Genomic DNA, 26213 nt, shown 5'->3' on the forward strand with positions numbered 1-26213 from the left:
TCTTGGCTGTCTCAAGCAAGTTGCGTTAGTGCCACCACAGACAAAATCCTCCATTGCAGCAGTGCTGAAACACCGCTCCAGGCTAATCAAGGGAAAACACCCTTAAACCAGAGCTGCACTTCGTGTGGGTCCCCCACTTTCCTCCTACAGAGTGGCAAGGGCAACTGGAGCCAACCCTTGCCCCAGCTGTGCACCCAGCATTTCCTCAGGGTAGTGCCGAGGGTGGCGACAAACAACCCTCCACAGAGACCTCCTGAGTGGGAATAAGATGAAGGCTGGTTGCTGTACGCATTTTATTATTTCAGTTATTACAGATAAGTGGAAAACACCGCACAGAAGGCCAGAGCCAGGGCTGTCCTCATGCCATTTACAATGTGGTACTACCACGCATTTGCACCCAGATTTGCTGGTAACTAGCATGTTTTCGTCTGTGCTCTCCCAGCGCAGGGCACAGCAGGCTTCCTCCCCTTTCTCTGAGAACAAGGAAGGGGAGAAGTTTACCTCAAAGTGGCGGGGAGTTCTGATGGGAGCACGTGACAGGGACAGAGCTGTGCCAAGTGAAGGAAGCGGATTCAGCGAGTGAAACCCTTAACCGTGCAAGCACCACACCTGAGGGAACCTGGCCAAGTGCCCGCAGCAGTTCACAAACATGCTCTAAGCGTCTCGGTCCTCTATCGTGGGGGTCGTTAAGCAGCAAAGAAAGAGGTACAAACATGCCTTGGCAGACTAGTGCAGCTAGAGATGTGCGCTGAGTTTGAGTGGATTTTACTCCTGTTCCTTAAGTCCCAAGCAAACCCAGTAGTGTAGAGCAGAGGTAGGACAGTGGAGGAGGAAAGAATTTCACCAGAGAAGTGAACAGGTTGATCTCTTGGAGGACAAAGGCCATGCTCTGCTCAAGCACGCTCAGACCCTCTTGGCCTTACATCCTAACCACTACCAGCAGAGCACTCCTTTCAATTAAGTCCGACTAGAAGAGAAGCTCAGATCTTGCCGGAGAAGCTGCCCTCCGGTACCCACTTCCACATCAGCTTGTTTCAACACCCCGTTCAAGGAGTAGAGACTAAAACCCCATCCATCTTCCAGCTGAGTAAGACTCTGTTGGCAACCCTCCACGCAGGAAGCAGAGCTGAGGCCTGTGCAGCCAACAGGACAGTTGGACCTCCAGTGACAGCTGAAACTTGGTGTGTCATCTTGGATGTTAAGGAAAAGTAGTGGAGAGTTTTTTGCAGGACGGCCGCTCTGGAGACCCAGCAGACAGCTGCCTACTAGTGAACAGTTCTTTCCTTCTGTCTCTGGTAATCTGGAAGGGAAAGAGAAGGCTGAAAGGGCAGGAGGGGCAGTCGCTGATGGCAAGGGGGCATTAGCCAAAATGTTAAAGGAAAACATACATTCTGTTTATACCTCACTAAGCAGAGGCAGTGTTTGCTACTCTCTTGGGTAGCAGCTGGCTTTAGAATAGCATATTCACTCCCCAGCCAGTCATTTCAGGCTATTTCAGGGCGTTTAGAACAAAAGTTTGTTTAAAGTTCTCTCTTCTCCTGCTCCCTATTTTTCTTCTTTCTTCACTTAAGGGTCAGTTTCCATTTTATGAGGAATCCTTGTTTGGCCTGACTTGACCTCTATTTTTCCCCCCTTATATCTATGAACATTATGGGTCCAGAAACAGAGAGATAATACAGTCTCTTCCCTTAAATTTCTTTTTAAAGAATTTAAACATCCTTAGGGAGGGACAAAAACCACAAGCAGCATCCACCATCGGCATAGGTTCACTAGTGACAGAACTAAGTCCTACGTTATGCAAGGATAAGTAGCATCTTCTACAGCGTTAAAGTTAACACTTCCACCCAACAATCATCCCAGCTTTTAGCACTGTGTGGCTAAGCCCTGTTCTACAAGGTTTTCTATGTGGGCAGCTGAAGCCAGTCCTCACTGTTTCGACTTGGTAGCTGCCCTGATCCCCAAATCAAAGCCCAATGTTCTTTCTGATCTGCAAGCTGCTAACTTAACACCACCGTAACCACTAAGCTCAGGTGGAATCGGCAGGGACACGTGGCAGTCTGCTTCCCAAGGAGAAATGCTGCTAGGTGAGCTGACTCGGAGCTAGCGGGCACTTACTGTAGGGGAAGTAACGCACGCGCATCGTGATTTCACGGGCTGTCTTCAGGATCTCCACAGCCTGAAAGCAGAAAGAGTTGCTCAGTGAACAGACTGGGCTGGAGGATAAGAAAGAGGAATGTATCAGTTACGTGGTGCCACCAGCTGAGTTGGTGCAGGCTGAGAGGCCGGAAGGAGACGGTGTGTGCATGGATTCCCCATCGTGTCCCTGCTCCAGCAGCTGGGCTGCAGGAGTGCTCACCTTGCTGTGCTCAATGTCCTGGAAATCCACATCGTTCACCGAGAGCACCTGGTCCCCCTCCTGCAGCCCAGCTCTGTGCGCATCCGAGTCAGGGATCACCTGTGAAGGGAAGAGCAGAGGCAGCAGCAGTGACTCTCCGCACAGCCAGTGCTGCAGCTCCCCTCCTGCGCAGCCAAAGCAACCCAGCCCCAGAGCCTCCCCACGGTGCCCATCCAGCACGCTCACACAGGACTGGGGAGGATGGGGAACAGGGACTGCGGTGCACCAGCAACACCCCGTGGTCTGGGGAGAGATCAGGAAATGGTGCAGGACTGTCTGATTGCTGCCTGGTGCATGGCAAATTACAGCTCTGAGTCCGGAGATGCATATAAGGCATATGACAGTCTCCCTGCACACCCAGCTGGCTCAGCAACACCCAAGGGAACAGACAGAACACAGGGAGGGATTTGCAGAAGGACAGACACACCTTAGAGATGAAGATCCCCAGCTGCGAGGCTTTTCCTCCCCGGATGTTGAAGCCCAGCTGTGAGAGAAACCAGCAGTGAAATGCAGTCACCCCCTTTGGCCCGGGACCCTTCCCACTGGTAACGCGTCTCTTCCGGATGGAGCAAAGGTGCTGGTGCTACAGCGTTCAGCCAGGCAGCAGCAAGCACCGGTCCCTCTTTACTAACTTCTATGGCAATCTCACCCTGAACACCCGAGGAGCTCCCTGTGCTTTATCAGCTCCACATCACAACATACTGGACTTCACCCCCAAAGCTTTCTTCTCCCTCCATGGCACGGCCCTTCCCAGCTGGCCGGGAGCAACGCCCCATCCGCCCTACATCTCCCTGGGTGAGGAAAGTGCCAGGAACCTGCCCGACCTCCCCCGGCTGCCCTCAGCACCTTGTCTTGCTACGAGGATGCTGTCAGTCGGGGATTATCATAATCACAGAATCACTGAGGTTGGGGAAGACCTGCAAGACCATCAAGTCCAACCACCACCCCAACCCCCCCATGCCCACTAAACCATGTCCCGCAGTGCCACGTCCACACCTTCCCTGAACACCCCCAGTGATGGTGACTCCACCCTGCCGGCCTCTGCACCAACTGATTTTTGCCAGGAAAGGCACTGGGAAAGACGAGCGTGAATCAAAGCGGGGAAAGGAGGGAAGGGCCGGGCAGGGCCTGCACCTCCCCAGGGAGCCCGCGGGGCTGCGCGGCGGCAACGCCAGGCCGGAGCGGGGCAGCGCGGGGGGGTTAAGCGGGGTCTCACCTGCGCCCCGGGCGGCTTCTTCAGGACGATGGTGCGGGGCAGGAACTGGGTGAGCTCGTTGTTGTAGTCGGGGTGGTACACCCTCTGCAAAGCAACGCGCCGGCGGCCCTCAGGCGGCGGCTCCCGCCGCGCACCCCCGGGCCGGGCCGGGCCGCGGCCCCCGCCGCCCGCCTGCCCCCAGCCCGGGCTGCCCCCCCCCGCCCGCGTCCGCGTCCCCTCACCTCGTGCGGCGGCACCCAGGCGGGCGGGCTCTCGTAGGGCGGCAGGAAGACCACCGGGAAGTCGTCGTAGGGCAGCCGGCCCTCCATGCTGCCCCGCGCCCGACGGCCCCGCCCCGCCCCTCGCCCCGCCCCGCCGCGCGGCCTGACGCGCCGCCCCGCGATTGGCGGTTGCGGCGCGCGGCCCCGGTTTGAATGTTGGCGGTTGCGGCGCCGCCATCGCTAACGGGCAGCGGCGGCTCCAGGTGGGTCCCTCCGCGCGGCGGGGCGGGTGGGTCGGGGCCGCGCCGCGCGCCCGCTCCCCTCAGGCGGGGCCGCCGCCGCGCGCCCGCTCCCCTCAGGCGGGGCCGCCGCCGCGCGCCCGCTCCCCTCAGGCGGGGCCGCCGCGCTTCCCGCGGTGGGGCCTGGGCCGCCGCTGGGCGCGGCCCGTCGGGGCTGGGCCCCTCACCGGCCGAGGCCTCGGCCTCCCAGGCCCCGGCGTCCCAGGCGGGGGTTGCGGGCCGCAGCGCCGGGCCCCGCCAGGGCGGGACCTACCGGCAGCGGCGGGCGCTGCTCCTGCGAGGCCTCACCCGGCTCCGCTCCTCCGCAGGGCGGCCACGGTGGCTGAAAATGGGGAGGGAAGATGACAAGGTGATCCCGGTGCGCGTGGCGCTGCGCTGCCGGCCCCTGGTGCCGAAGGAGACCAGCGAAGGGTGCCAGATGTGCCTGTCCTTCGTGCCGGGGGAGCCGCAGGTGAGGGAGCCAGCCCGCTGCCCCCGGGGGCCGCCCCCCCCCCCCCCCCGCCCGGGCTTTGCTGGCCCGGCGTGCCGGGCGGCCTGGTCAGCGCGCTCTGTTCTCGGCTCCTCCGCAGGTGGTCGTAGGTAACGATAAGTCGTTCACGTACGATTATGTGTTCGACCCCTCTGTTGAGCAAGAGGAAGTCTTCAACGCAGCTGTCGCCCCTCTCATACGAGGCATCTTCAAAGGTTTGTGGTAACTGGGTCCAAGCCCTGTTTTAAAATACCGGGGGTTTCGGTGGGCTCGGCTGTGTGGAAGACGGTCCTTTTTAATTCTCTGTTCTGACTCGCTTTTTCTTTGATCTTTTCAGAAAATAAAATCCTGCGCTATCTAGATACTGACTCCAGCCTCTAGTGAGGAGTGCCAGATCTTGCCTGTTTACAACCTGTTGTACTCCATAGGGCTAACAAAATTACCTCTCTGTGTTCACTGGGTCATTTTGGTTCCTGAAGCTGTTTATATAAGGCAAAAGAGTTTTATCGAGAGTAATAGGATGAATTGATAAGCATCCTCTACCAGAAGCTGTTTGCGCTGCTACAGTGGAGCTGGGATGATAGAGAACTTACACTGTGCTTCTGTGACTAGCTCTAGTAAAGCAACAGTGCGGTCTTAAAGAGCTGGAATAATAATTTTATCTGTGTTTTGGGGAGCTTTTCATTGTTTGTGGGGGGTTGTTTTGGTGTGGTTTGTTTGTTTTTCCCCTTGACGTTCCTAACTCTGTGCATAAAGCTTGTGTAAACTGGCAGTGAGGGGCAGTGCTTTTTCTGGAAAGATGCTTTTACTAGCATGCAGCTTTCTTCATCAAAGTTTCCCCTGGTTCCCATGTGACTGTCTGAGCTGAGCGCCCTTTGTTCCTCCAGGGTATAACGCTACTGTCTTAGCCTATGGACAGACAGGATCTGGAAAAACGTACTCTATGGGAGGTGCCTACACTGCCCATCAAGAGCATGAACCTAGTGTGGGGGTCATCCCTCGGGTAATCAAGCTGCTATTTAAGGAGCAGGAGCAGAGACAGGACTGGGAATTTGTCCTCAAAGTCTCTTATCTAGAGGTAAAAGTTGTTTTGATTATCTGCAATTCATAACTTTATATTATAAATAGTTTGAAAAAGCGAGCTTTAATGAGGCCACCTCCTTAAGTAATAGGTATTTATTAAATCAAAACCTATGACTATACAAGGTCTTGTCAGGAACTGGATTCTGAGTCCTAGGTATCTTTCTCTCAAGGTAAAATGAATAGAATGTCATGCAAAGTTAGCCATGATTTCAGCGTAACTACATCTTTCTTTATGTGAATTGTTCTCTTGCGAGGCTGCTAACTCAGAACCGCTGTTCTGATGCTTTCAGATCTACAATGAGGATATTCTAGACCTGCTGTGCCCATCAAGAGAACGGTCTTCTCAAATCAGTATACGGGAAGATCCGAAAGAAGGCATAAAGGTCTGTTGTCCTGTTAGCTATGCGTACATAAGGGGGTGACATGGATAGGGACAAACGTTTTGGTGAACCAACGGTCTGACTCCTTGAGCACTGCTTTATATTGGTGCGTATGAAATCATCACAACTACTCATTCCTCTCAAAATTGAGCTGTTGATGATCCTTAACCTTACTGAGGGTAACACCAATAGAGTTAGATATTCATGACAAAGCCACTTGCAAGTCCTATTGTAACTTTTTTTGGAGGCTGATTTAGGTGAATATCTGAGAATGTTGTACTTCCTGTCCCTTCACCAAATTTCAAACTCTGTTGCAATTGTACTCTTCAGTTTGGCAGACGTCGTGTGCAACAAAGGGATCCTGCAGGGAAACTAGTCAAGTGCTCAAGTTATTTTCTTAGCCGTTTTGTACAGATGTGTGCTTACACTGTAGTGCAGAAAAACCTTGTGCTACTGCTTGCTTGCTCTGTGTACTTGTTTTGTAGTTAAACTTCCATCCGTCGGTTGTGCTTCATTCATACAGTTTCAGTTTGCAGTGGTGGGTAGGTTGTTGCTTGTCATATGCATAACTTAGGTGTGCACGACACCTGTAGCTTTGATCCATTAATGTTTTTGTTATGTGTAATCTTGTGCTGCTCGCTGCCATCTCTAAAGTACTGGGCTGTGACTCATCCATGTGTTAGCAGTGGTGCTGTGGTCCAGGGAGACAGGCCCTTCAGGGAAAGCGCGAGCTTGTCAAGAGGCGCAACCAGTCCCTACTACTCAGTTTCCTCTGTCCTTTATGTCCCTAATACCTGCCTCCCCTCCACTCCATTCACACAAATACCCACCCCCCTGCTTCAGTCAGTTTCCCCTTTCTCTGCCTGTGACTGCACAACTTCCAGCTCCCAGCTTGACCGGGGATATCTAAGGGCAGCTAGGGATTGCTCCACAGAGTACTGAGGAGCCCCGTCTCCATCCCATAGCTCAGCTGGCTCACAGCTCAAGCTCCATCCCACAGCTCCAGCAGGCACAGAGGAACTTGGTGTGTGCATGTAGCAATAGGATGAGGGAGAGGTGATATGACTTGGTTACTGACATGGAGTTCAGAATAAATTTTTGCTGGGGGAATCCATACTAAGCCTCTGGCTTGAAGCGAGACCGATTCTTGTGAATGCGTATTTACACATAGACTTCACTTTGTCTGCCATAGTCTAAGACAGAGGATAACTTTTCTGATGTAAGTCAGGGTGAAGAGGAAAGAGAGAATAAACGATGCTTTCTTCCTGGATACAGATTGTAGGGTTAACAGAAAGAAATGTCACCTGTGCCCAAGATACTGTATCCTGCCTAGAGCAAGGGAACAATTCCAGAACAGTGGCCTCCACGGCAATGAACTCCCAGTCCTCACGGTCCCATGCCATCTTCACCATTTGCATTGATCAGAAGAAGAAAAATGACAAGTAAGTGTGATTGTGCAGCCACTCCTAGCAGCTGTTAGGAGTCTGGCTTACTCAAAATTTCAAGATCGTGTCATTCTCTCTTAGTCTTGAATGAACTCAGCTGAGCTACTCTTGAGGCAGTTCCTTTATTTGGCTGTCTCTAATATGAAGTATATTTTTCAGCCCAGTAGCTCAACTGTAGTAACTACTGGACTGCTCCTTTCCTGACTGCATGTTTACTTGAGAGAGTAAAATAGTTTATTTCTGCCATAGGAACAGCAGTTTTCACTCCAAGCTACACCTGGTTGATCTTGCTGGCTCTGAGAGACAAAAGAAGACCAAGGCTGAGGGAGACCGACTAAAAGAAGGTCTGTAGGAAAAGGACTGGTATAGCTTGGGTTTGTTACCACTTAACTTTCTTAAATTTTTTAGAAGGATGGGAAATGACCAATTGCTAGCTGTTGAGGTAGCTCTACTTACTGTCATCTGTTTGTGTGCAGGCATCAACATAAACAGAGGTCTCCTCTGCCTGGGGAATGTGATCAGTGCTCTCGGTGATGAAAATAAAAAGGGTGGGTTTGTCCCCTACAGAGACTCGAAGTTAACAAGACTGCTGCAAGGTAAGAGACAGGTGATGATAAAGCCTAAATCTAAAGATGCACTTTAAATAACAAAGTGGAAAAAAACCCAACAGCCATAGAACTACAGTTCAAAGTGGGAGCTGCTGTTGACAAAGGGGTTGCTTTTATTGGTTTAGCTCCTCTTCTCACTGAAGCTAGACCATTTCTGTACTCTTTATTTTTAGGTTACAAATGCACTGAGATGGACTGTTTTGAGTCCTGCTCTTTCATGGCTCCTGTGCGATGGGAGGAAACTAGACAAATTCAGTGCATTGGGGGGAGGGAGAAGGAAGATGAGAATTTTAAGTCTGGAAGCAGACATCTGTTATACCCCGATTATAGCTACTGACCAGAGGATGTCACGACCAGAATGGAACTCAAGCTGTCTGTGCCTTCACTGTGCATGTCATGTTTGTTTTGTTTTCTTAGTCTGAATATCTAGTCTTCGTGGTACTTATTTTTCAACAGTTGTGATGGTCTTCTAATACATTTTATCTAAATTAGCCTTTAATATGGGCATAGCTATAGTAATGCAATTTACTGGGATTTTTTTGGTAGTTAAATAATTTGGTACAAAAAGTTAGGCTCTTCAGTGTTTTTCATATCTGAAAATATCTAATAAAAAGAAACTGGATTATGCAGAGCTGGATGTGGGGCCCTTTTTTTTTCTGGTCAAAAGTTTTCTGTAGCCAATATGTTAGTGTAAAACCAAAGGCTAAAATGCCATGCAGCTTGATGATCTGAACAAGCATGTTCTTAGCCAATAATTCTTTAAATGGGAAGACAGTGTGAATTCTGATGTCTGGATATCCACTGAGGTTTTGAGTGTTATTGTGTGGGAGAAAGGAGGGGAAAACCAGAAAGAACTGTGCCAGAAACGGCATATGGAAGTTACAGTAATTACAGGCATTATTCAACAGGACAACAAGATTACTGGGGATTCTGATGTGAAATCATTGGTGCTTAGAGCTGAGATGTAATTTTGGGACTTTGGCTTTCAAAAAAAGCTCTTTAGTATAGTGCTGACTGGGGCAGAGGAGAAAGTAGATGGCAATGGCACACACTCAACTACAGCTAGCTATTTTCTTCTTTCAATATCTACAGCTAGATATTGTCTGTAGTATGGAGATGCAGTTATGTGGTCTTGATATCTTAGTGATGATACCTTACCAGTCATTCTTACTCTCTCAAAGCATTGACTATGCCTTGTTTTCCTTCTCAGATTCTCTGGGTGGTAACAGCCACACTCTCATGATTGCCTGTGTCAGCCCAGCAGATTCCAATCTAGAAGAAACACTAAACACTTTGCGTTATGCTGACAGAGCAAGAAAAATAAAAAATAAACCAATTGTCAACCTTGATCCCCAGGCGGCTGAGTTGCATCATCTAAAGCAGCAGGTACTGAGTGCTTTCTTCATGTGAGAGGAGTAGATCTATCCTCTTGGTACTAAGCTCAGTAAACAGCAAGCAAAGACATAGGGTGCTTAGCTACACAAAATATGCGAAAAATATTTAGCATGTGTTTCTCTGTCTCTTGAGATGGCTGTGTAAGTGCTGTAAAGGGAATACATGAATAGTTCTTGTAATTCTACAGCAGCTATTCAATGCCATAGAAAAATGGTAGCATTGGTGTGATTTACATCTCCCTTCCACTGAACAAATCATCGCCTGCTCATTAGGCTACAGGCAAAATTAGAAATACAATGATGGTTGCCGTGCTGACATCACTTGCCTCTGTTCAGCACAGAGTGGGAAGTGAAGAGTGTTCCTATGTGGTCAGCTTCAGAGGGAAGTTGCATAAACTAAATTGGTTAAACCCAAAGCTAGAAGTGCCCAAGGGCTTGTCTACCGATGAGCGTTAACCAGGCTTGTTGTGCTTACTTGACAGTATGCATATGATAGTCTTTCATGCTACTTCTCCAAAGAAAAACTCAGTAATCTGGTTCCACAATGGAGCAAGTGAAGTGGTTTTGCTTACTGCATAGGAGTGTTCACCTAGTGAATGTTTAGTAACATACTATAAACTCAAATTCACATATTCCAGTAGCTTAGGAAGGCAAGCGGTCTGACGATCTCGTGTGAAAAGTAGCAACAGAGCATTGGCTCAGCAAAGTGGGAGGCCTGCCCTTTGGATCAGCGAGGTCTCTGACACCCTGCACAGAGCAGTATGTCAACTGTCTGTGGGTGACTTCACATGCTCTGATCTAAGAATACCTTCTCTGCATCAGGAAGCTGTTTTAGGAGTAAATTACTTGAAATACTCTAGCAAGGTGATTCCTTTCCACAGACAATGGTAAAAGGACAATTGTGGAGCAGGTGACTCATAGTAAGGCTAAGGATCTTAATAGTGTTCCTTCAGCCATGTAGTTATTATACAGCAGAGATTTATGACTAGTAATTGTTTATCTTTCTAGGTACAACAGCTACAGGTGTTACTGCTGCAGGCCCATGGAGGGACCCTCCCAGTGTCTATCAAGTAAGCTTTGTAGATTCATGCTCAATGTAACTGATGGCCATCAAGCACCAGCAAAGGCTCTAGATCTCCTTTGCTCTAGACAGCGCTGTAAAGTAAGGGTAGAGCAAACTGGTTGCTTTCCAATAGGATCTGGACAGTCTGTCTTTTCTCCTTTTGTTCTTTTTGTCATGCTTACTGAAATTCCATGCATGTATGGGTCACTTAGTTTTGTAGAAGACCCCTTAAGATTGCAAAAATCAGTTGTAGGAAATATGAGAGGAACTAAGCAATGTCTCCTAAGTAAGTATGTTTCTCAGACCCATCCATCCTTCTTTTCTTCCTCACCCCTCTACATCTAAATGTAGGGCACCTCCACCTCTATTGCTCTTAAAAGCACAAAATGCAGGGAAGAGTTGGATTGTGTAGGTGTTGTCTTCTGGGGATGTTTCAAAACCCACGTAAGTGTAGTTTGCAGACTTGCCATTGGTTAAACAGCATTGCTTTTTCAAAAGGGTGTTTTCTTCTCTTGCAAATGTCTACTTTTGGTATGCTTTATTACTTAAATTTTTGAATTCAGATGAGACTTCCTCAGTTATTTCTGTTCATCTGCTACAACCTATATTTATTGTGAGTTACTTGGGAAACTTGGAGGTAATTTCAGTGCTGTTACAAACCTCTAGCGAAGTCATGTTCACAAGCAAAACTGGTCTTTAATGTTACAGTAGTATGGCACCGTCAGAGAATCTTCAGTCCCTGATGGAGAAGAACCAGTCGCTAATGGAGGAGAATCAAAAGCTGAGCAGAGGGCTGAGTGAGGCCGCTGGTCAGACAGCACAGATGTTGGAGAGGATCATTCTGGTAAGGTTCAGCTACCCGAGAAGAGCTTTAAGTTGCATGACTTCCCCTTTTAGCTGAAGATTAATCAATAGCAGCTCCTTCATTAATGGCATGTTAGGAATCTCTCTCCTTAATGTTCCTTTCACATTTATTTAAAATCTCTAGCTATCAGGTAGTCAGAAGCAAAAGTCTTCCAGAGCTTGTCAGAGCCTATAGATCTGGTGACTTCAGTGGGGAAAAATAGACCTAAATCTTTCAGCTTTCTGTTGCTTTAAGTTTTAAATACCAGCGCTTGCACGTGTGCACTGCCTCTCTTCCCACCTCTGCTTTGTTTTGATTTACTGCAGTGTATATTCCTGTGAAAAAGCATGCTAAGTCTAAACAAACTAGTGGTGATGATCATGCATGATCTTTCAGTGCATTGATTTGCCACAGACTGACAACATATCTTTTGCTACAAATAAATTGGCTGTTCTCAGGCTTCTTATCTTGCTTTTCCTATAATTCTGACTTCTCTTAGACAGAACAAGAAAATGAGAAGATGAATGCTAAACTAGAGCAACTTCAGCAACATGACGTGTAAGTCTGTTTCCCCACCCTACTCATGCTGAGGAAATGTCTTTCAGCACTAAATGTTTTTGTTGGGATAAACTGGATACAGTCAGTTTGTGTTTGTTCATCCAGAACTCATTTGTATGTTCAATGGGGAAAGTTGTTCGTTATTGGCATGTGTGACACAAACGTGCCATGTAATACTTGTGGACTTATTCCCACGTCTGCATTGCAGATGCAAGCTTGATCTGCAGAAGCTGGTAGAGACTGTGGAAGATGAGGAACTAAAAGAGAATGTAGAGGTGATTCGCAATCTGCAGCAAGTGTTGGTTCAGTTGCAGGTAAGGCTGAATCCAGGGAGTGAAGAGTGTGTGTAAAGTGAGTTTACTAATGAAACCTAGGGTTCTTCTGCTGAGCAGTGGATTCCACTCTGCAGAAACCTTGCTTAAGGAGCCCAGGAAATACAAGTATTAAATGACTTTTGATATCTGCTTCAAAACAAGCTGTCCTGCTGTGCTTTTAGAGCTGCAGAAAGGCCACTTGTGCTTGAGTGGCTGCATGTGGTGGGGGAGGAGTCTGCATAAAAGAATCTGATGGTGGGAGATTAGCATGGACCTGCAATCCAAAAGTTGGAAGGAGAGTTATAAACTTGGTAGTTTTAATGAGTGACCCAAATTGCAGGGACCTGAAATGGTTAAATAAAGCTGCCAAACCTTTGTCTAATTGAGGAACTTCTGTTCTCCCCACTAGACATTCCCCCTGTTTGCAGACTCCTTACTCTTTTGAGGAGTTGGCTGCCAATGCTGGAGTTCAGGGGAGACTAGAAGGACTGCCTTGTCCAGCTAGTCTGAGAGGAGTATGCTCACTTTACTAAAGGAGGAAGACAATGGCCTCCTCTTTCCAGGGACAGCTTTCTGGACAGAGGAGAGTAACATTATGCTTTGTCATAATAAGCCAACAGACTGTTATTAGCTTCATTTTACTTCATATTTTGCTTTTTAACAAAATTTTCTTCTTTATCCTATGTAGAGTGAAAAAGCTGCTACAGTGGAAGCCGCTGCAGAGATGGCAAACGCTGAACAGGATGCTACAGCTGTAAGTGAGGGGAGTCTAGCAGTGCAGACCTTAACAGGGGCATGTTTTTACCCCCTTTATCACTCCTTTTTCTAATCCGCATCCTTATGGTAGTTGTCTAATCCAAATGTTTAGTAAATAGTATATGTCACTTCTGCATGTGCTGCCTTTCTACACCCTTATTTGCTCAATGTGTTCAACCTGTTCTCATTTCTGAATATCTAATTTTTATATAAAAAATGAATTTGAATTGTTCTGCAAAAACTGTGATCACATAGCTTTGGGTTGGCCTCTCCTGCTCATTGCTCTGTCTCCTCCAGGAAGCAGAAATGGGCCAGGATAACAAGAGATCCTTGGATGACTTCACCACACAACACGCTCTCCGTCAAGCACAGATGTCCAAAGAGCTGCTGGAATTGAATAAAGCCCTGGCTCTGAAAGAGGCACTTGCCAAAAAAATGACTCAGAATGATAGTCAGCTGGAGCCCATTCAGTCCCAGTACCAGGTAAACTCTTCTGAAATAAGTCCTTGTAAGGCTCTGTTCGGTTTCTTTTTCCCAATTAACGCAGTCACTCCATGCTGAGGAGGGAAGGGAGGAGAAGGTCTGTCCTCCCATGAGCACGTTCTTATTGGGTCTATCTATTTCCTTAAGCTGGGTCACTGCCCCCTTGGGCATAGCGGGCAGTTAACTACAGGTGTCAGAGAAGGCAGGGGAATGACTATGCCCAGCTATCTACAAATAACTCTACCACCAAAAGATGGTCTTTTCCCTGAAATAAGCTATTAGCCCCTGGCTGTTCTATGTGAAATGGGCTTCTCTGCTTTTTTACTTGGAGATTTGCTTGGCTGCACTGAACCAAAATGCAAGTATTTCCTTGTTAACTCTCCTAGTACAGCCAGCTGATCTGAATTCCCCTGTTAGTTAGCTGTGCTGGGATCTCCTATCTCTGAAATAGTTCGGTCATAACTTCCAGTTTCTCACAACGGTTCTGTGGACCAACTAAGATTTCAGTGTATGGAGGACTAGCCCTTTTGACACTCGTACTGCTTTTAGACAAGTTGGTGTACAGACTGTTGGAAAGGAATGTGGTTTCTCGAGGCCTCCTGCCTTAAAGCTTTGTCTTGGAGTGTAGTTTCAAGGTTTTTATTTGGAGGCTTACTAGTCTTATCCTTTCTAGACTAATATCAAGGGTCTGGAATTGGAGGTCAGCAGTCTGCAAAAAGAAAAGGAGGAGCTGATCCTTGCTCTGCATATGGCAAAGAAGGATGTCAACCAAGCCAAGTAAGAATGACTATGCAAGCTGTGCGACTATAGCCCTGAAAATTGTGTTAATGCGCCTGTGAAAATACATTGTCTCGCACTTACATCAGTTATTTGTAAAAGCTCTTATTTTGATGCAAATCAAACATGCCACATGAGTTGTATGAATTGCAGAGGAGCCTGATGGGATCAGTGGGAAAGATGATAATACACAATTGCTTTATTTTTTCATAAGGTGTCTCTAAAGTCGGAAAGTACTTGTTTGAGAAAAACAGTAAGTAGGGGGGCTGTTCTTAAAGTGTGATTTCTTTACAGACTGAGTGAACGGCGTCGGAAAAGACTTCAGGAGTTGGAAGGGCAAATTAATGAGCTGAAGAAAAAGCTGAATGAGCAATCAAAGCTTTTAAAGCTGAAGGAATCTACAGAACGCACCGTCTCCAAACTGAACCAGGAGATCAGGGTAACTAACCATAGCATGCAGTTCTCAGGCTTGCTCAGTGTAGACAAAGCAGCTTCCAGACAGAAGGCACTCACTTTCTGTTTTGTTAGATTGAGAACACCAGTTTTTAGCAAGACTCCTTTGGCTACATGACCACCATTGCTGGTGTAATACAATAGGCAGGTGGCTCGTGAAACTTGGAGGAATAAAAGAAGTCCAACGTGTCTTCTGGCTATTCTGGTAATTTAGTGCCTCAGTCAAATCACTTGACTTTGCTTTGATTTCCATGTGTATACCGTGCATGTGTTTGTCTTCCCTTTATGCCTTAAGATGAATCCCTGGGTTTTAGCACTTTGAGAGCGTCCTTAGGCATGTACTCTGAGCGGGCAGCACTCTGTAATATCTCCCATCTGCCACCTCCCACCCCTGACAGACACACTAGGGGAATGTAGGTTGAAACTACCCGGAATGCAAGTACTGGGCAGTTCTTCCAGATATTTCTAATTTTCAGGAAATGAAAAACCAAAGGGTACAGCTGATGCGCCAAATGAAAGATGATGCTGAGAAATTCAGGCAATGGAAACAACAGAAGGACAAGGAAGTGATCCAGCTGAAAGAACGGGTGAGCAAACAATAAGCCCCCAAACTGTACCTCCCTCCAAAGAGTGAAACAAATCATTAAAGTGTTTGCTGTAAGGCTTTGTTTAACTAGCAAGCATCTGAAAAACATCTGGGGAATGCTTTGAAGCGAAACGTTTGTTCATATGGTTGCCACCTTTCACGAGTTGTTGTATGTGGACTCACTTGCTTATGTCTGGAGATCTTAAAGCTATCAACAGAGTTGTCAGGATTCAGCTCTAAAGCAGAAGGCAAAAATATTTAATATTTTTAAGTATTTAAAGTTGTGGGGTTTGGCCACAGAATGGGAGGTATTTAAACTTTCAAAGGAATATTGCATCTGCAGGTAAACAGAATTGTTAATGAAATACAGTTGCTTGTAGCATTCAAGTGTAATGGACAGCAAACATCTGTACCTCTTGAGTTCTGGTCTTGCAGGAATTCTTACTGTAAGAGGTTTGCTCCTCAATGTTTTGGGATGCTAAGTTTTAAACCTTTGGTTTGCAGTCTCTTACAGCCTTTAGGCTCCTAAACCCTTTTAATGGAAAGCATGGAGCCCCTTCTAGTCACTGTAAGCCTAACAGCCATTTGTTCTCAGAGGCAGTACATGGTTTAAGCTTGTAGTGATCATTGAAATCATTATCATGAAGCACTTGCATCACAGAACAGCAAATGTAATTATTCTCTTTAAGAAGTGTGAAACTGGCCATAGGTATTAATGTGACATGTGATTTTTCTCCATCTGTCTTAACATTATTTCCCTGCAGGATCGCAAGAGACAGTATGAGCTACTTAAGCTAGAACGAGATTTCCAGAAGCAGGCCAATGTACTTCGGCGCAAAACAGAAGAGGTAAGAAGACAGTATCTTGTAGAAACTCCTGACCCGTTCCTAAAGGTCTGCGAAATATGGTTGGAGGTTGTAACAGGATATGCAGAAACTTCTTAAAAGCAGTTTGGAGGCCTGGAAATAGGTGCTTTTTTCTCTGTAGAAAAATACCATGCTTCTGTCTTGTAGCCTTTGAGGCTAAATTACCCTTTGAGATTCAGGCTGCTGTGGCAAATCTATTACAGATACCCAAGCTAGAAAGTGTAAGATGAGCTTGGGTGGACCATCATTTTGGATGTTTTCTTCTGCCTTTAAGCCTAGAAGAAGATTCTCTTTAAACCGGGAATCTCTGCAAAGGAAACTAAGTCAGGGACTGTAGTCCTTAGGTTAATAAAACTTCAGGATTAATCCTTATGCTCTCTTCTCATTGTCTCAATGTCTGGCTTGCGTTGTGAATACCTCCTGTTTTCAACTGTTGCAGATTAAGTGAAGTAATTGCTGTTCAACTTTTGTGTAAAATATTTTACAGGCAGCAGCCGCTAACAAGCGCCTAAAGGATGCTCTGCAGAAACAGCGGGAGGTTGCAGATAAACGGAAGGAGAGTCAAAATCGGGGGATGGAAGGAGTTGCTGCACGAGTAAAGGTGGGTGACAATGTGTTGTGCATTCCAACAAATAATGGGCAAACCTAGCTTTGTTAACTCATGGGTGCTATTGGGGTTGATGGCTGGAGAGCAGAGAGGAGGAACATGGAGTTACATATTAAGGGAGGCAACGTGGTTATTCAGTTTATCTCTGAAGTCATTTCAGAGAAGGATTCAGTCCTGAAGTTGAGACTACAGTGAACCATTATACTGTTTTTGGTGGTTTTTTCCTCCAGAGCTGGCTTGCAAACGAAGTAGAGGTCCTTGTTAGTACTGAAGAGGCTCGACGGCACCTTGCAGACCTTCTGGAAGACAGAAAGATCTTGGCACAGGAACTCCTTCAGCTTAAAGAGAAGAAAGAGGCTGGGGAAAACCCACCTCTAAAGCTCCGGGTAAGAGAGGGAAATGGCATTTTCCCTGTCCCACACCTCTGGCTGTTCAGCAAGGACTGCAACTTATTATTTACTCCTATTTGACCTTTTACCTCAGAAGGTAGGGATGGAGATGGTTCACTTTCTGCAAGAAAGGATTAATGTTGTTACTGTCCTCTGGTGTGTCAGGGAACAGCGTTGCTGAAGTAGCTTGTTAATTAATGCAGTGCATCTGATAGATGTGAGTGGGTCGTGTCCCTTATCAAAGACTTTATGCTTTTGGGAAGGAGTGATGGAATTTAAGCTATGGAGAGATACCTGGAGGCTTTCATAATAGTATGGCTCCTCTTTGCTGAAAAGTCTGTAAATGAAAGCCCAGTCTTGCATGCATTTTTTCACCTATTGCTGACTTCTGTCTGTTGCTGCAATTCTTTTAGAGACGCACCTACTCCCTCGCAGATTTGCAGGCATCAGAGATGGACCTTTCCATATCAAAGCAGATAGAAAGCCTGGAAACTGAGATGGGGCTCAGGTAAGGCAGTATGACAAAGCTGATTTGCACAGCCTTGCCTCTGTTTTTTCCCTCATCTCTATCCACAACTCTTGTGCGAAACGGAAGAGAAAGTAAAATAACTTTTACACTGACACTAAAAAATATGAAATAAGACCATGTGGTTTTCCTGGTCTGAATTTTTCCAAAGTGTGCGGCTATGAGGACACTACCCAGTTGCTAAAGATTGCTTTGTTCTTAGCTGTTTGTGAGCATTCTGTATGAGGTACACACTGCACTTTTAATTGGAAGTGTGGAGGGGAGGAGAAACTCCCTGGTACAGCATTGCAAATTCTAGCTGCTGTACTAAGCAGTCAAAATTTTAACTTGAACTATTTTCTCTAATATTCTGGTAACAGTAATTTTAGCCCAGACACTAGCCCAGGTTTTCCCCTATGTTGTATCCTCAAATACATGCGCTCTTCCCCAGGAGCGCCCAGATAGCGGATCTACAGCAGAAACTCTTGGACGCAGACAATGGAGATCGTGTGAAACAGCGTTGGGACAGTATTGCAACAATTCTAGAGGCTAAATGTGCTTTGAAGTATCTCCTTGGAGAGGTAAATTCTGAATTTTCGTATTTTATCACTAAAAACAAAGGCTCTAAGTGCTTAGCCAGGAATGAAAGGAAGTGACTAACAGCCTGATAGTAGAGATGAAGTCAAGTGAAGCACTGCTGTACTGGTTGAGGTTTATTTCCCTCACAACTTCTGATTAAAACATTCTCCTGTACTGTAGATCATTTTGGGGAGTGAAATAAAAAAAATAGAGGAAGAGGGGAAACAGAATAGACACAGGTCTGGAGATACCAGCTAAAGCTGTGCTTACAGAAGGCTGCGTGGGAATAGTAAAAGGGAAGAGACAAATTGCAGAAGTGGAAGAGAAGAGAAAGTACCTAAAAATACTTGCTGAACAAGTAGGCAAGCTGCAGAAAAACAAGGGGACTGCTCTCTGAGGTCAGAGTGGAAGCAGTGGAATGGATGTTGGGATGAGAGAAGCTTGAACAAGACTCAGGGTAGGAGAGAGTAAAATTGGGCTAATGTGGAATCAAGGTAAGAGCAACTGAATGGCAGAATCATATATCAGTCCCTAGTGCTTGGAAATTAAAGGAAAAGAATGAAGAAGCTAGTATGAGAGAGCATTCATTTTCTTAGGGTGGTTGGAAGTTAGGCAGAAATGCTTTACCTTCAGATTGAAGCATGTCTGCCCCAACAGATATTATGAAACATGGAACTCATTGACCCAAGCAATCCTCTTGCTTTTGTCTTTCAGCTGGTCTCCTCAAAAGTGCAGGAAAGCAAGTTGGAGAGCAGCCTTCAGCAGAGTAAAGCCACCTGTTCAGACATACAAAAGATGCTGATTGAAGAGCGAAACCACATAACAGAGATGGAGGCCGAGTTCCAGAATCAGCTTTTGGTGCAGGAACAAGAACACCAGGAGAAGGTAAAACATAAGTGATAGCAGTCTTGAGAGCTCCTGTGTCTTGGGACTCTGGTTCTCAGATCTGCTCAGAGATAATGGCAAAGTGTTGTGCTCAAACCAATCTGTGGTTGTATATCTGATAGAGATTTGTTAGACTCTTGCAGGATAGCTAGCAAAAGCCCGAGAAATGTCCCTGTTCATCTTCTGTCCTATGCAAGTTGTTTTATTGAATAATTTTTTGCAATGCTTTAAGTGAGGATGTTACACCTGAGCACAAGATAGCTTTTGAAGTAGATTGGGGCAGAATCATGCTGGAAGTGGCAGAAGGAATCTTTCTGAAACTGTCAAAGCCTTTGATACCTGGGCTGCCAGATGTCTCTTTAGGAATTCATGCCTGTTTGCCTCTGCTATATTAACTTGCTTTTAGGTTCTGTACCTGCTTAGCCAATTTCAGCAAAAAGAAGCAGCAGAGAAGAAACTGGAAGATTCGCTAAGTGAGCAAGAGAAACAGCTACAAGAGCGACTCAAGTTCCAGGTAGAGTGTCTGGATGTGTCTTGGGGCACGGGGTGCTCATTAGGGCTACCTGTTACTTGGAATAGTGGCTTTAGAGTGAGGAAGGTGCAGAAGGATTGAGGGCACTTCCGTTTGTAGCTAAGATTGACCGATTCAGTTGGTTGCAGGGGATAGTTGCTATGCAGGTTTGAATAAGCCTGTGTGCTTTTCTTTGATGTATCTTCTTCCATTAAATAAATGTTAATGCAGCAATGAGACCTACCGCAATCTCACCAGCTCATGCGAACTTCTTCCCTGCTCAAAACACCTTTAGTTAGGGTATTCAACATGCTGTTACTAATCCTTTACTGAGCACAGCTCCACTATGCTATCAGCAATGGAAAAACTTTACCTTGATCATATAAACAAGCTGCACCTTCTCTTGTCGCTAAGAGAATTAAGTGGTGTAGGAAACTTGTGTGGAAGGGCATGTTCAGTGATGTATTGAAGTAAAATCAGCCCTCGGTGCACCTAATTCAGAGATAAGCCTTAGAAACAGAGGGAGTTTTAGATCTTAAATGGTCACTCTGAAAGGATCAAATTCTCTGTTGTATTGGCAATGTTATGCATAAAAAAAGTAGCAGTGCTGATTTTCTTGATCTAGAAGTCAGAGCTGATCTCCTGTTGGAGAAACCAAAGAAACCCTTCTGATCTTTCTTGAAAGATCCAATTAGAAAAATCTGTCCCAAACAACTACTTGTGCTACCTCCCCCCGTAAGCCTATGGATTTCATCCTGTCTTGCAAACAGGAGGAAGAGCTGGAGAAAATGAGGGAGATCTGTGAGAAGAACCAAGAACTTCTCCAGGAAAATGACATTCTTAAACAGGTAGGCATCTGTATAGACATAAGTCATAGAGCTTCTTGGCAGTTGGGTTAATGTATTTTGCAAAGCTAACTTTTGTCCTTCTTAACAGAAACTGCTGCTCCTTCAAGTTGCCAGTGGACAGAAGCTCCGTCACATTCAGCAAATGCCATCCGAGTCCCCAGATTCTTCTTTTGATTACATTCTACCCAAAGTAAAGATTCTGCATACTAGTTTTCATGCTTGTATTGTACCTGGGTTCTTTTCAAAAGTTAATGTTGGCTGTTAATGTTGGTTTCTTTCTCCCACCTTGCTTTTTACAAGGCATCTTGTTCTGCTTATTGAAGTAGGCCTGTTCTCTACTTCAGACAGTCCTTAAGGCTTCTGTTTTCAGAATACTTGTAAAACTAGCTTGCACTAGTTTTTCAGTCTTAAAAAAAGCAAACAAAAAACCAAACCTGTTTCCTCAGTCTAATTATGTCTGACTCTGTATCCTCCTTAGTAATCAAGGTGTTTTATCTGTAGCGTTTCCAGTCTCTAAATCATTGAGCAAGGCATCTGTCATAGAAAATTTAATCATTGCCTTGCAAGAGAGCCAAATCTTAGTGCTGGGAGGAATAAATGATCTAAAACTATTTTGCCAAGTCTGTGGCACAAATCTATTAATTTTCCAAGGATTTTTCAACTATATATATACATTTTTAAGACACTCTAGCAGTTAAATTGACTGATTGAATTTTTAATCTCTGAGAACTTGATATTTTGTCTCTTCCCTAACCCTACATCCTTCTTGGCTGTCTGAGAGGAATGGGCTATGGTGGTGGGACTCTGAAGTGCCTTAATAAAATGTAAATCCACTGTTGTTTCTTCTGGGGCCTCAACCCTTGTAATTTCTTTGTGTAGCCAAAGACTCGCCGGCAAACGACAGCAAAACCCCGTGCACCAACCCCAGAAATGGATGTGGAAGAGCTGTTCTCTGACTCGGAGTCTGGAGGGGAGGTGGAGGATGCAGACTGGGTTCCAGTAAAAGCAGTCAAAGGAGCAAAGAAAAGCATGGTGGGGGTAAGGTCCATTACCTTTGACTTGTTATTACCTATAAGGGGATCACTTGCCTGTATCCCTAAGGATCTAGTATGTGTACAGAGCAACAGTGAGATCGTAGTGTCTCCCACTGTTATTCTGACCAGCCTTAATATGATAGTACTGCTGGCACTGGTTATTTATCATATTCTGACAGAAAGAGCAAAAGTTGCCTGTGGTCAGCAACGCCTTCCTAAATGGTTTTTCATTGGAGGTCATCTTCTACCATGAGACTCATGTTCTGTCCTGCTACCTGTGGCTGAACTGGCCTATAGGCTTCAGACAGCAGCAAAATAGTGAGCCCTAACAGCAGCCTTATTCCTTCATGGAGCCTATTTTAGCGGGGGCAGGGGAAAGGGATGGCCTGTCATGTATCCTACGTACTGTTCCCACTGTGGTGCACTGTGGCTCCTAGTCCTGACAGAAGCCTCAGCTTCAGTCTTGCATTTGTATCAGTCTGCTGGGCCTGAAGCTTCACCCTGCTGCTCAGTTGATTCCTGATGGAATGGAAGAGATAATTTGAATGTGCCGAACACAAGTCACTGTGAACCAATGGGCCTCTTAGTGCTTGAATTGCTATGAAGCTAGACCTTTGCTGTGAGACGTGTTCTTCCTCCCCTTTTATAGAGGGGTAAATTATTACCTGTTTCACTACTGAGTGACTGTGAAAATGTCAGCAGTTACCGCAGAAAAGCTTATGAATTGAGGTCTAGCTTTAGTTCCTTTCACTGGAGTTTGTCAACCTGATAAATTCCAAACTATAGTACTATTAGTGGTTTGGGGTTTTGGGGTGTTCTTTTGGGCCGTGTTGCAGGAAGGAGGGTTTGTGCTTGACACGTGGCTCTTCTGAGTTCACTTATGTAGCCCAGTGGAACTCTGCAAATTACCGCTCAGTTCAGAGCTGTAGCTTGGAGCAGCTGGTCTGTGCGGTCTGCTACTGCTTCACATACCCAGACTAGCAAAGAGATTCATTGCTCTGATATGCCATGAAGTAGCTAAATGGGGTCACCTCCATTTAGACTGAGGGCCCTAGGTACAGTGACTCAGGCTTGCCTCCTAGTGTGTAAATGTTAGCTTGTTTTACTGACACTGGCATCTTTTTGGATAACTTGAAGTCAAGGATTGAGTAATTGAAGATGCTTATTTTGGGGATATAGAAGCAAGAGATGGCCCTGTAGGTGGAAGGACCTTGTTTCTTTTCCTGGGATGCAGGACTGATAGTGAAACAATAAAAGGTTTGTGGCAGCTTGGGGATGGTTCTGTCCTTTAGATTGCTTCAAGTGTTGACTGCTGTGGCAATCTAGATACGGTCTGTAAAACACGGAAGCTCTTTCTGCACAGAACTCTTCTCTTACTTAGTGCTCCTGCAAGGGCCGATGTGGAAATAGGCAGTGTGGCTGCAGGAAGCAGAAGGTGGGCTGCACCGAAGGCTGTAGCTGTGACTCTGCAAAATGCAGAAACAGAGACCCCGGCTTTCTGGTGAGTAGTGCTGCATTTGTGGGTGCAAAAGGGCCTGCAGCCAACATCCAGACCGCAGTGTGTGTTTTTAAGCAAAGCTAGATGAATGGATAAGTGGTTATGCTGGTAGTGTACATGCACAGTTTGTTAGGCTAAAGCTTGTGTGGTTTTTTTAGAAACGATTGTAAATGTCACTGAAATTCAGTGTCTATTTGTGGTAATTGAGTACAAAGTTTTCCACTGCAGTACCAGGCTCTTGCACTAACTATAGAAATCTGGGAGATGTTACATAGATTTACCTACTGCCAGTTGTCAGCCATGAATCTGAAGACAAACCATTTAAGTCTTTCTCTTGCACTTAGTAAATAAAAGTTTTATCTTTGGCTTCAGATGACACAAAAGCTTAACTCATTTTCAGATTTTTCTTTTTAAAGAATGGAAGGGATAATTTGGGGAGGGGGTTGTAGCATCAGGAAGGTTTGCAAGATGTTCATGAGAACTCTTGCTAGAAATGTCTGCCTTATCCTTGGATCTTAGAGATTTGAAGCAGAGACCTCCCATAGTAATTCTTTAATTACTGACTGTTTTATGAAACCAGTTGCCTGACAGAGGCATCCAGCATCCTGTACTAGAAATTACTTTGCAACTGGAGAGAAGGTGGCTTAGGGACTCCTAATACTACTTCAGCTGTTGGTGGGGAAGGCAGGGATGGATATTGTAGAAGTGCTTCAAAATAGTACTGCCCCTCAGGATGCCACACAGCGTGAGGACCAAACAAGGGACTCTGAAGGTTCCTTCAAACTCGAAGACCCCACTGAAGTGACGGCAGGAGAGACCTTCTTTCAGCCTGTGTGCATCACACCAGCTACAAAGGTACTGCCTAAAGCTGTAAGAAAGCACAATGGTTCTGAACGTGTGCACACCTTGTTTATGGCTAGTGATGGATCTGAAGGAAGAAAAAAAAAATATGATGGACTGCTGCTAGAAAATTCTGAACAGACTATAGCAGTAAAGCCAGCTTGTGTTTAAGTTTTGAGTCTGAATTCTTAAGTTTTCATACTAAAACTTTGCCACACAGGCTTGCTGTCCTTTCCTGCTGCACCTTCCAGCAGTAAAGAGACTGGTAATTGAGGAGCTTGTAGGACAAAATCATATCTGTCTGCATCCAGACTTACTGTTCTTAAGCCATTGTGTACTTGACTTGGCAACTGTAATTTTGCCTCAGCTAAACAAATTCATTTATCCCACATGTACCCTCTGCACACTACTGCAAATGTTGTCTCTTCCTGCTCAGTCTGTGAATTTGTCCTTAGAATGTTGACTTGAGTAAAGAAATTAAGCAACTCTTGACGTTGGCCTGGCAACTTCTGTGTGTGCTGCTTCCAAGCTCCAGTGCAAGCTGCCTGGCTTCTTCAGGACAGTGGCCAGCTCCAAATTGTCTTCCTTGCTTTTCTGGTAGGTCCTGAAAGATATCACAGACCAAGATGTCTTCATGAAGAAGCCCAGCACGGCTGCTTCCCTGCTTGTGAGAGATGAGGAGTCCCAAGAGAACCAGATACCATTTGTAAAGAGAAAGAAGAGAATGCTGAGTAGTAATACCAGCTTCTTCTCAGGTTGTACCCCTATCAAAGAGGAGCTTGACTGACCGGCCCAGAAGACGCCCCGTGACTGGGTTGTGCTGTGCTTCTTTAGACCACGTGGCTGGTGACTACTTAAAGTGTTGGGATCTCTTGCTGCCGCAAAAGCCTGATGACTGTCGTGCCTGACAGCTTCTGGCATCAGTAAGGGAGTCAAACACTATTCTTGCTAGATTATGTTCAATTCTTTGTAAATATTTGTATGTGCGGGTCTTGGGCCTGACAGTAAGAAACTCTTTCCTCTGGAATTTCTATAGTGAGTGGAGGTGATTCATCTAGGTTGCTCATTCCAGCTGCCTTCCTCAGCCTGAGCTGTGAACACGTTGGGTACAGTTTAATCCGTAGTCTTGAAAGAACTTTGCATTTGCACTGGAAATCTTGGCACTGTCTCTTCCACTGCAGCTTGAGGAACTGTTCCAAGCTGCCCTGGGGCATCCACTGGTGCTTGATCCTGAGGAGGCACTGGCTGTAGTCTTAAACTAGCTAGCAGCTATGAAATGGTCAGTGTTTCTGTGCCCTTTGGGGCACTGGTCTATTCTTGTTCAATGAAGTTAGAAACTTGGTAGCCATCTGTGAATATTGTAGTAATTTTAACTTGGTTTTGTAGCTTTAATAAAGTAACTACTAAAAAAACCCTGACTTTTAATTTTACACTGTTGTGGATGGTCAACCATACAGCCATGCTGGGATCTCTGCAATTAAAATCAGTCTTGTAACTGTTCCAGCAGTTGCTCTGTTCCAGCTCTCTTTCTGTTATACCTTACTTGAAAAGTAGGAAGCCCAAGCAGCTTACTGCTGCTTTCCTTTCCCCTCCTTGCCACTACACCCTAATTTTAACTTTTTTTTTTCACCCATGGTACTAGTGACACAGATGCTACATTAGCACTGTGCCTCCCCTGAGCTTTGAGAGCCCTCTATGTTTGTTAATGATTATGTGGCTTCTGGCTCAGTGCAAGCTGAGCAGGCTTTTCTGCACAGGAGCGGTTCAGGCCTGCCTTTAATAAACATGAAAGGATAACTGCATGCTTGCTGCTAAATAAAATTAGAATCGATGTGAACGAGCAATGTAACTTCCCCTCTGCTTTATTACACACTTCTTCCTTGTATGAGGCCTGCGTGGAGCTGAGCTCTGTGCACACTCGGTGTAGTACAAGCAGCATTCATGCAGTACCTGGCACCACTCTTGCTGACAGAACTGTGCTAGGAGCATTGCCTGTGAGCATTGCCTGTGAAAACTGCAAGCCATAATCTCATCTAGTCACATATGGTCCACTCAATAAAGAGCTGTTGGGTGCCTGCTCTGCCAACTTCACTCATCTTTTTACTTCCCAAGCATACAAAAGTCACTGATAGTTATGTTTGTATCAAAGTGCTTTAAATAAGCTTGTAAATTGTGAGGATTTTGCCCAGCGTAAGGGCGTCCACCTCCTCCCACGAACCTTCCCATCCTTCAGGCAGGGGTTTACAAACCATGAGTCAGGATCATTTCATATTTGAAAAACAAAGACACAGCACAAAGGCAACAAATCTTTGTGCAGGTGAAACACAA

At 45.8% G+C, this 26213-nt stretch overlaps 2 protein-coding genes across 3 annotated transcripts; one reads left to right on the forward strand and one right to left on the reverse strand.

Annotated features, from left to right (window-relative positions):
- Positions 1-308: 308 nt before the first annotated feature.
- Positions 309-3919, reverse strand: PDZD11 (PDZ domain containing 11). 2 transcript variants are annotated; one of them, XM_059824494.1, is made up of 6 exons: positions 3833-3919; positions 3612-3695; positions 2823-2879; positions 2357-2455; positions 2116-2176; positions 309-1300 (listed from the first exon to the last, which is right to left on the reverse strand). In XM_059824494.1, the coding sequence occupies exons 1-6, from the start codon at positions 3917-3919 to the stop codon at positions 1266-1268; spliced, it is 423 nt and encodes a 140-aa protein (XP_059680477.1). In that variant the 3' UTR covers positions 309-1265. The 2 variants fall into 2 exon arrangements, with proteins under 2 accessions (XP_059680477.1, XP_059680478.1); XM_059824495.1 differs by lacking the exon at positions 2823-2879.
- Positions 3920-4438: 519 nt separating this feature from the next.
- KIF4A (kinesin family member 4A) lies at positions 4439-25247 on the forward strand. Its single transcript, XM_059824332.1, has 30 exons — positions 4439-4561; positions 4680-4794; positions 5467-5657; positions 5953-6045; positions 7318-7484; positions 7737-7831; positions 7964-8083; positions 9306-9481; positions 10498-10559; positions 11261-11396; positions 11896-11954; positions 12163-12268; positions 12957-13022; positions 13322-13507; positions 14181-14284; positions 14579-14723; positions 15214-15324; positions 16088-16171; positions 16677-16790; positions 17027-17182; positions 17599-17693; positions 18142-18271; positions 18984-19154; positions 19561-19668; positions 20436-20513; positions 20602-20703; positions 21393-21551; positions 22929-23048; positions 23778-23900; positions 24487-25247. Exons 1-30 carry the CDS (start codon positions 4439-4441, stop codon positions 24670-24672), a joined length of 3681 nt encoding a protein of 1226 aa, XP_059680315.1. The 3' UTR covers positions 24673-25247.
- The last annotated feature ends 966 nt before the right edge of the window (positions 25248-26213 follow it).

The sequence above is a fragment of the Gavia stellata genome, chromosome 14 (genome assembly GCF_030936135.1).
Source record: "Gavia stellata isolate bGavSte3 chromosome 14, bGavSte3.hap2, whole genome shotgun sequence".
NCBI lineage: Eukaryota > Metazoa > Chordata > Aves > Gaviiformes > Gaviidae > Gavia > Gavia stellata.

Coding starts and splice junctions, on each gene's coding strand:
- KIF4A (XM_059824332.1), top strand. CDS start 4,439: ATGGGGAGGGAAGATGACAAGGTGATCCCGGTGCGCGTGGCGCTGCGC. Junction 11,397..11,895: donor TGTTGGAGAGGATCATTCTG/GTAAGGTTCAGC, acceptor GACTTCTCTTAG/ACAGAACAAGAAAATGAGAA. Junction 16,791..17,026: donor GAGTTGCTGCACGAGTAAAG/GTGGGTGACAAT, acceptor TTTTTCCTCCAG/AGCTGGCTTGCAAACGAAGT.
- PDZD11 (XM_059824494.1), bottom strand. CDS start 3,919: ATGGAGGGCCGGCTGCCCTACGACGACTTCCCGGTGGTCTTCCTGCCG. Junction 2,880..3,611: donor AGAAGCCGCCCGGGGCGCAG/GTGAGACCCCGC, acceptor TTTCTCTCACAG/CTGGGCTTCAACATCCGGGG. Junction 1,301..2,115: donor CGTGCGTTACTTCCCCTACA/GTAAGTGCCCGC, acceptor TTTCCCTTCCAG/ATTACCAGAGACAGAAGGAA.